The 9933-nt window shown below is 49.0% G+C and overlaps 1 protein-coding gene across 2 annotated transcripts in view; it reads left to right on the forward strand.

The window, feature by feature from the left end:
• USP35 (ubiquitin specific peptidase 35) overlaps positions 1–4105 on the forward strand; it is a 37151-nt gene extending 33046 nt beyond the window's left edge. For both annotated transcript variants that reach the window (XM_077926947.1, XM_028725933.2), the window contains exon 11: positions 2728–4105. In XM_077926947.1, the coding sequence (XP_077783073.1) occupies positions 2728–2892 (165 nt within the window). In that variant the 3' untranslated portion in view covers positions 2893–4105. The remainder of the gene's footprint in view (positions 1–2727) is intronic.
• Positions 4106–9933: the final 5828 nt, after the last annotated feature.

Below are 9933 nucleotides of genomic sequence, written 5' to 3' on the forward strand. Positions count from 1 at the left end.
GCGTGGGGCGCTCTGCTTCAGGGTGCTCTGTGCGCCGGGCGACAGGCTGTTATCCCGCGGGCTCCCCAGGCTTGCTGATAGCTTCCTGAAGCCTGGAGAGCGAGAGGGGTCGGTGCGCACTGACCCCTCTCGCTCTCCAAGCTTCAGCGAAAGCCTGCATTCGCTCTATAGGACGCACACAGATTTCCCCTTCATTTTTGGAGGGGGAAAAGTGCGTCCTATAGGGCGAAAAATACGGTAAGTCTGCTACAAATGGATTTCTTATGGACAGCGCCAATCCTGAATGTATTGGATTTGTGACCGTTATGCTCATTTGCCTTCAGTAGCATTAAAGCTCTGCTGGATGAAATATTAATTGCCTCTGGTCTATTTTGGGGGGAAATCCTGCAACGTGTTTTAAGTTTTTACTGTGCTAACTATACACTGAGAATCTGCTCTGGATCAATATTGGGTAGATTTCCATGACAGTAAGGTATGCCAGCTCCATCACCGTAGTTGTTGTATATGCCAGGGTAGCCAATATGCTGCTTTTTTGACACCCAACTCCCATCAATCCCAGCCAGTATGGCCGTTGGTCCAGGATGATGGGAGTTGTAGTCTAGTGACAGCTAGAGAGCACTACATTGGCTACCCAGATACAGATTTGAGACTTTCCGTGCTCATGGAGATGAGCCAAAACCATGCTGCTTGCGAACAAGTAAGATATCAGCAGCCTCTGACGGTTATATCCTGCAAAGCAGTAAGCTAAATCACTTAGCTGCTTTTTGCTGGTGAAATGTTTTCCTCCCCCAGAGTGCTATTACGCAGGAGACTCCATGCATGAAGGAGACTACCATGGTGGGTTGGGAGACAAGCAGGTTGTGGTGGGGAATAAAATGAATTACCTGCAGCAGGAGAGCAGAGAAATGTTTATGTAGAAAGTGTGGAAAGAACAACCATATAGGCGACTTCCTAGTCGATTCTGTTTTTGAATGTATCCCGGGAAGAGAGAGTAGTGGCCACATGCATCACCTGGGAAGTTACAGAACTAATGGATCCTAAATGGATCCTAAATAGATTTAGGATTGGGTGCAAGACTGTCTACCCCTCTAAAAACAAACAAACCCACAAATGGAGGTGGCTGTAGGGGGGGGGACACCCCAATAAGCCAGTGAGGACTGTTCATGCTCCATAGGGATGGAATATTGTTGGGACTGAAAGGGGTGGGGAGAGGGAGTAAAACCATTGGTTGGTTGGCTTCCTTCTGCCCTGAGACACAATGGAGTGCACCTCCGGGGGTGAGGTCAAATTGTTAGGCACCAGCTTGGCTGCAGGAGTTGCTGGAAGGAGGCGAACAAGGCGCCATCCACCCATCTTAGGGACTCCACTCCAAATTTGTGCAACGTCGACTCCTTAGCCTTTTATTTTCCTGAAGATATCCTTCAAGGCAGTGGAGGTTTAGGATCAGAGTTGTCCTTCTCCAAGATGGGCTACCTTCCCAGGTTGAGGAGCCCCATCTGCCTGGTGGCGGTAGTGGATGAGTTGGGGTGGTTGAAACCCTGGATGGAAGCACCGTGTGAGTGTCTGGAGGCGGTTGGAGGATGGATGGCGGCTAACAGATTGAGGTTGAATCCTGACAAAACAGAAGTACTGTTTTTGGGGGACAGGAGGCAGGCGGGTGTGGAGGACTCCCTGGTCCTGAATGGGGTAACTGTGCCCCTGAAGGACCAGGTGTGCAGCCTGGGAGCCATTCTGGATTCACAGCTGTCCATGGAGGCACAGGTCAATTCTGTGTCCAGGGCAGCCGTTCACCAGCTCCATCTGGTACGCAGGATGAGACCCTACCTGCCCGCGAACTGTCTCCCCAGGGTGGTGCATGCTCTAGTTATCTCCCGCTTGGACTACTGCAATGCGCTTTGTGTGGGGCTACCTTTGAAGGTGACCCGGAAACTACAACTAATCCAGAATGTGGCAGCTAGACTGGTGACTGGGAGTGGCCACCGAGACCATATAACACCGGTCCTGAAAGACCCACGCTGGCTCCCAGTACGTTTCCAAGTACAATTCAAAGTGTTGGTGTTGACCTTTAAAGCCCTAAACAGCCTCGGTCCAGTATATCTGAAGGAGAGTCTCCATACCCATCGTTCTACCTGGACACTGAGGTCCAGCGCCAAGGGCCTTCTGGCGGTTCCCTCATTGCAAGAAGTCAAGTTACAGGGAACCTGGCAGAGGGCCTTCTCGGTAGTGGCGCCGTCCCTGTGGAACGCCCTCCCACCAGATGTCAAAGAGAACAACTAGCAAACTTTTAGAGGACATCTGAAGGCAGCCCTGTTTAGGAAAGCTTTTAATGTTTGATGTATTGCGATATTTTAATATTTTGTTGGAAGCCGCCCAGAGTGGCTGGGGAAGCAGAGCCAGATGGGCGGGGTATAAATAAATTATTATTATTATTATTATTATTATTATTATTATTATTATTATTATCATCACTCCATACTGCAATGTTTTGTTACAGGGCCCCATTTGTTAGCTGAGAGTCAAGGAGGTTGGTGGTCTCCAGATATTGGTGGCCTCCACCAACTTCCCTCAGTCCCAGTCAGCATGGTGGCCCAATGTTCAGGGACGATGCACCATCTTGAGGGCGCCATGTTGGCTAGCCTTGAGGGGGTTATTTGTTGTTGTTTATCTCCTTAACTGATCTGAGGTGTATACCGTGTCTGAGCTTTGTTTTGTTTTCCCGTGCCACAGGAGCAAGAAAAGGAAGCTCGAAGCAGAAGTGCCTACATCTCGGCCTTGCCCAAGTCCCCTCTGTGGTGGAAAGACTTTGATGGGGACGATGACGACAGTTCTTCGGGGGGTTGTGGGCACGACCCCGGTGGAGGGTCAAGCTCTTTTCACGGACTCGTCTTCTAGCCACTGTTGACCCGACACAAAATGGCCGACACTGTCACCACCAAGCAAGGCTCCACTGTGCTCAACGATCCTTTGGCCTTTTTAATCTTCTTAGCAACAGGAGAGCTAGGCCCGCCGTGGCCGAGACAGAGCACTACAACTGTTTGAACGGCCTGGCCCTACCGCTCCATGGAATTCTGGGAAATGTAGTTCTCTGAAGGATGCTGAGGAGGGAATTCTCTGCTCCCTCACAGAACTACACTTCCTAGGACCGTCAGGAAGACGGAATTCGAAGTGTCCTGAGGTGCCCCACCTACACCTTCTCCCCTTGCAAAAAGGTGGGAAATCCTTTTGCGAACCCCCTCGAGAGGGGCGTCTTTTCAGGGAGGACAGTGCAGCAAACTGGACTCGTAGGCATTTCTGCTGCCCTGTGATACCTTTTCAAAGCAGAGCGGTGGCAGGTTTAGAACCCCTGTCCTGTTTTGAGTCCTTGTTGGCCATGGATATTTTGAGTGGAACTGAAAGAGAAGTAGGAGCTTTGCGGGGGATAGAACAATATGGCGGCTTAGAATAATTCAGGCCACAGGGCAACACCGTTGTTGATTGGCATTGGCCGTAGCCATGTGCCGCTAGGTTGAAGATTAAAATTTGTGCACATGCCCTCTCTCATACGAGATCTTGAAGCTCCTGGATGTGCTAGTCCCCTTCTCAAGTATCCAACCTCAGCCTGTGGTACGTTAGGTAGGAGGTCTTACCTGCGCTCTATCACAGAGCTCAGGTGAGTCATGCCCCCTGGCTGCCATCACAGAAGAAGCACTCTCTCCTCATTGACCTAGACAGCCACCTAGGGAAGAATCATGTTTAGAAAGGCTGGTCCTCCTGACATGAATCTTTCCTTTGCCGATTTCCCCCATTTTCTTATTCTAGGAATCGCAATATCTGAGAATATATTGACTTATTTTGTCTCCTAGCGCCTCCACTCCAAATCAGTACGTTTAAGACTTTGGTTCATGTGGTGCCTCTGCAGTATATGAAGGCAGAGGTTGCTAACTGATTATTTAGCTGGTTTTTAAAAAATGCACACCCATGGCTGTCACTCAGATTTTTCTTTGCTCTGGGAAATCGCTGCTCTCGGGCTCAATTCATTGGTTGTCCAAATCCAGGGTTAGCGACGGGCTAATATTTTAAACTTCTGTATAATGGAATACACTAATACATACACATGCAAAAACCACCTCATTTTCTTTCTATTTTGCGCCTTGATGAGAGCAGGAGCTCAGCGGAAATTTCGTTCGTTCTTCTCAGCTCTGCAGAAATTGAAATTCTTAATGGCAGCCACACAGCGGAAGTTTCCGTAGGGGCAAGAAAGGAGCTCTTAACCTTGAATCCCTCTCTCTGTGCTTTCTCTACACCTTTGGAGAGATCTGGTGTTTTCCTGTGGTCTTTGGCACACCTTCCCAGGGGGTGTAGGACTTTACTGCCCACCTTTCACTTAAAAACACGAGCCAGGACAGATTATGAATGGTCGCATCCACACCAATCTGCTTGTTGTAATGGTCATGACTTACCCCCAAAGAATCTTTGGAATGATAGTTTCTCAAGGTTGCTGAGAGGTGTTAAAGGTAAAGGTAAAGGTACCCCTGCCCGTACGGGCCAGTCTTGCCAGACTCTAGGGTTGTGCGCTCATCTCACTCTATAGGCCGGGGGCCAGCTCTGTCCGCAGACACTTCCGGGTCACGTTGCCAGCGTGACAAGCTGCATCTGGCGAGCCAGCGCAGCACACGGAACGCCGTTTACCTTCCCGCCGGAGCGGTCCCTATTTATCTACTTGCACCCGGAGGTGCTTTTGAACTGCTAGGTTGGCAGGCGCTGGGACCGAACGACGGGAGCGCACCCCACCGCGGGGATTCGAACCGCCGACCATGCGATCGGCAAGTCCTAGGCGCTGAGGTTTTACCCACAGCGCCACCCGCGTCCCTCGCTGAGAGGTGTTAGGAGGCCCTTTGGAAAGCTAGTTTCCAAGATTCTTTAGAAGAAACCACGAGTGTCAAAGTGGTATAAAAGCAATTTCAGTGCATGGTGTGGCTGTGTCCATTCCTACTTGCGTAGTATAGCATCTGTCTCTCTGTTGGCATCCATCTGTCTCGGGAGACAATGGAGGAGTGCGCCTTTGGGGGTGAAGTCAAACCTTTGGAGAGTTTCAGCACCTGCAGTGGCTGCAGAGACCGATACAGGTGGGACATGTTTCGCTGCAGCTGGGGCAGATGAAGGCGTCCAGTTGTGCTGCTGCAGATTCACCATAGCATTTATTCTCTCTGCGCTCCTCCCAGTGGTCATTCTTCCTGTGGTCATTGCTATGGATACTCAACCTGACTGTCTGTCACCAGGCACTGCGGTCGCCTGCAAGGGATTTAGCGCTCTTCTGAACACTTAAAATGCACCGGCGAGTACTTTAATTAGCATTATAAATAGCAACTCCCTCGACAGCCTGCTCTCCTAATTGTGCTAGTTAATAACAGAGAGAGACACACACGTTTTTTGCTTTTAGGCACAGGTCACATTTATTCAACAGCAAAAATAATAAGTTTCTTTTCTTTAAAAAAAGTATTATCTAGGTTAAGCGCAAGATCAGTTTTACAGGATAAGTGTGTCGAAAGTGTCTTTTTTTTTATAAACAACAACAAAAAAACCCTCACAAAGAATAAATTAATAATTTAAGGGATTAGCAATCCACAGCGACTAGAAAAATTAATAGCCAGCTCAAATGGCGACACCACAAGACGAACACGCTGTACACATTTTTAAAAAGAGACTATTTTTTTTTGTCCTCCTAAAAAACCCCCCAAAAGTATTCTTATGAAATAAATCATTTCTTACCCCCTTCACCAAAAACAGCCATTCATTTTAGGACATTCATAGCAAAGTAACTAAAGCACAATGTTCCTTTTATTAAATGCCCTTAAAGGCTCCTCATCGAGTTGCTTTTGGGGACACATTATAAAATGACCCTAAATCGGATGTGGCGAGCTTTTGGCCCTCCAGACGTTGCTTCACTACAACCTCACGATGTTTGACCATTCTTGCAGCCCAACATCTGGAGGGCCAGATGTTCTCCGCACCTGGTGAAAAGGTTTGCATTAACAGTCAAATGTTTCCATTCTGTAGACTCGGCAACAGGGGACCTGAGACTCTCAGGATGTTGTGGAATACAACTCCCATCTTACTGAGCTGGGGCTGGTGGGAGCTGGAGTTCACTAACATCTGCAGGGCCCCATGCTCCCTACTGCTGATGTAGATCCTTGGTTTATTGAACCCTGGTTTCCGAAAAGCCGTATCTGATGTCTATCCATAGAACTACCAAGTCCATCTGTAAATAGCCCTTTATCCGAATGCCACCAGGCTACATGGATGCTTTAGGCCATGGGTAGGCAACCTAAGGCCCGGGGGCCAGATGCGGCCCAATCGCCTTCTAAATCCGGCCAACGGACAGTCCAGGAATCAGCGTGTTTTTACATGAGTAGAATGTGTCCTTTTATCTAAAATGCATCTCTGGGTTATTTGTGGGGCATAGGAATTTGTTCATTTCCCCCCCTTCAAAATATATGGGCTGGGGGACGGTGGACCAGCTCACGGCTGAAAAAGCTTGCTGACCCCTGCTTTAGGCATCTAACAGGGCTGTTTGGTTTTGCAGCAATACCCAATGCCATCAACCTTATGTCCTGCTTCCACAAATCAGAAACCTGCGATTTGTGCTATTGAACTGCGCGGACTCCCATCCGCATAATCAGTAACCAGGGTTGATGGGAGTACTACTCAAACAACAGCTGCGTGGCTACAGGTCCCCCATTTCTACGCTATATGGTACAGTTGGAGGGCTCTATCACTGAAGACTTGTAGAGCTCCTCTTCCTGTTGGTACTTTTGGAATACAAAACCCATGATGCAGTGGTGCCAGATGAGCAGCGTGGAATTCTCCAAGCAGATGATCAGAATGCTTGCATGGGGAGGGGAGAAGGAACGAGGCCACGCCAATTGGCTGCTGTAGATACACAAAATTGCCCCTTGTTGAGGTAATGTGTATATTAAGAACCGACAGCCCACACACTCCTGAGCTTTTTTGGGTGGGTGTGTGTGCACTACTAGCAAACTGGTGTCGTGATCCTTCTGAAATACTGCCTCTCATGTGCAGCAACCCATCATTTTAATTACCCACCCTGCCATTGCGGGGAATTTTAAAGCACAACTTGTTGCAGCTGTGTGCCCCAGTGGCTAGGCATGCCTACACCTGGGAAAGGTGGGTAGAAGAGGAGGAGTTTGGATTTGATATCCCGCTTTATCACTACCCTAAGGAGACTCAAAGCGGCTAACATTCTCCTTTCCACCACAACAAACACTGTGAGGTGAGTGGGGCTGAGAGACTTCAGAGAAGTGTGACTAGCCCAAGGTCACCCAGCAGCTGCGTGTGGAGGAGCGGGGAAGCGAACCCGGTTCACCAGATTACGAGTCTCCCGCTCTTAACCACTACACCACACTGGCCCCAGCCCAGAGCAGGCATGAAGTCTGGCGGTTTTGAGCATGCTGGGTGTCGATACCAGGCCATGCTGGTTTTGCCTGGTTGGGACACCCCCCCCCTCCGATCTTACCTGTTTATTATGAATTCACACCACTAGGAACTGCTAGGGTGGCACCCCTCAAAATGCAAACTCTTGGTAAAATACCCAACTGGATGCTGCTCTGAATTATTGTGCAAAATGGAGTAGGACAAATCTCTGTCTTGTAAAAATGGGAAAACGAGCGCATAGCATTTATTTCGGCAGCTGGCGATGTCATGTCCAGCTCACCGGGTTTGCTTTTCTCATCATGTGACCCACATGGTGGTCACGTGACCCCATTTCTGTTTCTGGCATGCATATGGGGATTCTATTCCGGCTCCCTGTCACTCACCTCTATAAATGAGAAGCTGATGAAGGGGAGCAGGGATGGAGATGGTAAGAACTCTTCTGGGTCAGGTAATCTAGTCCAGCATCCTGTTCTCACAGAGGTCAAACAAATTCCACAATCAGAAATCCGCAACCGCAGAACCTGAATGTAAACAGCACTCTCCCTGCCTGTGATTTCTAGCAACTGGGATTTTAGCAACAGCAGAAGTGGAATTTAATCATCATGGCTAATAGCTGTCGATAGGAAAACTCAACAGCGCTAGAACATGCAAGGCGATGTCTTTCATGACTAGAGGTTAGTAGAGGAAGATGCAGTCTGGGTGCTTCCAATGGAAGCTGTAGGGTTTGAGTTTAGAGTGGAATGTGAAAACCGGCGTTTCAATGAACGGCCCCACAAGGATACGCTTGACAGTTTGGACTGAGTGGGAGCCCCATGGCGGGCTGCCTGTCAAAGCCCGGCATGTTGGAACCCAGGTAGCTATCAGAGAGGGGCCTGATTCAAAGGTCAAAGGGGCTGCTTCTTGTGATCCTGTAGCGATCACCCAAGAAAACCTTGCCACCCATCCTTTCCCAAATCCCTGGAGCAGCCAGGATAGGATGTGTCTATCTGAATGCAGCTGCCGCCCTGCCCAGGAAGTCTGGGAATTGCTTAGAAATCGTGCCCTCATACCAGTGACAAAGCTGTGTCTCCGTGTACACCACGCAGGTGGGAACTCAGCTGACTACTAAAATCAAAACCCCTGCACGTAGAAAACAGCATGGTCGGGGAGGCAAGGCAATGTGTGTGTGCAGAAACATAGCAGGTGCCTGGGGAGGTGGTGGTGTTTAGTGGCAGAGTACGTCCACTTTGCATGCAAAAGGTCCTAGGTTGCTTCTCCAGGTAGGACTGGGAAAGCCCCCTTGCGTCAAACCCTGGAGAGCTTCTGCCAGCCAGTGTAGACATAACTGGGCTAGATGGTCCAACCGTCTGTAAGCCAGCTTCCTTCATTCTTGTGTCATATGAACCTTCACCTTCATCTCAGACACAGGTTTTTACCACTTCAGAGAAACCAATATCTGAGAACCTGGGAGGGGCATTAGGCTCTTGGTTAAGTTTGCAAAAGCTGAGGTGCCTCTGGAAACTCTGCTAGAAAAATAAATAATCTCAATACCCTTCCGTTTCAGAGTTTTCCAAGCTGTCAACAACTGGGGAAATGCCTGACATTAAAAAGAAGTATTTTCTTTTCTAATTATGCACCTGATGCATCCGATAATGTGCCTTCGCAGTGAAGGCTGATTCACATTTATTGCTATTTTCTCTTCCCCTCCTTGGTTTCCCCAACAAGTAGAATTCATTGCCCATCAAACTGGCAGGGAATGGTTCATTGTGTTTGATGACGTTGGTGGATCAGAACAACTGCTCAGTGTCCTAATCCGTTTGAAGTCTCCGCCATTTTGATTAGGGCTTTTAACAGTGTTTGGAGTCAGCGAGGCAGAGAAATGTCCCTTCATTACAATTGCAATATTGGTTGCTGGAATGCCATAGTGGTGTCACATATAGTTTAAAGGTAAAGGGACCCCTGACCATTAGGTCCAGTCGTGACCGACTCTGGGGTTGCGGCGCTCATCTTGCTTTATTGGCCAAGGGAGCCGGCGTACAGCTTCCGGGTCATGTGGCCAGCATGGCTAAGCCGCTTCTGGTGAACCAGAGCAGCACACGGAAACGCCGTTTACCTTCCCGCCGGAGCAGTACCTACTTATCTACTTGCACTTTGACGTGTTTTCGAACTGCTAGGTTGGCAGGAGCAGGGACCGAGCAACAGGAGCTCACACTGTTGTGGGGATTCAAACTGCCGACCTTCTGATCGGCAAGTCCTAGGCTCTGTGGTTTAACCCACAGCGCCACCCGTGTCCCCACATATAGTTTAGGCTCCAGCTAAAATGCTCTTTCCCCTGTTCTTAGTGCCCACAACGCTCCTGTGAGGTAGGGAACTGAAACACTATCTTTCTTATAGGGTTGGAGACCACTAGCAGCTCACCATTTTTTAAACAATGTGCTGCAAATCAGACCGTCCAAACAGCCTCTCATGGAGCAAACCCAAATACTTTGTGGGACACAAGCAGTGTGCAAGAAAAGCCAAGAA

Source organism: Podarcis muralis, chromosome 4 (genome assembly GCF_964188315.1).
Source record: "Podarcis muralis chromosome 4, rPodMur119.hap1.1, whole genome shotgun sequence".
NCBI classification, from domain to species: Eukaryota; Metazoa; Chordata; class Lepidosauria; order Squamata; family Lacertidae; genus Podarcis; species Podarcis muralis.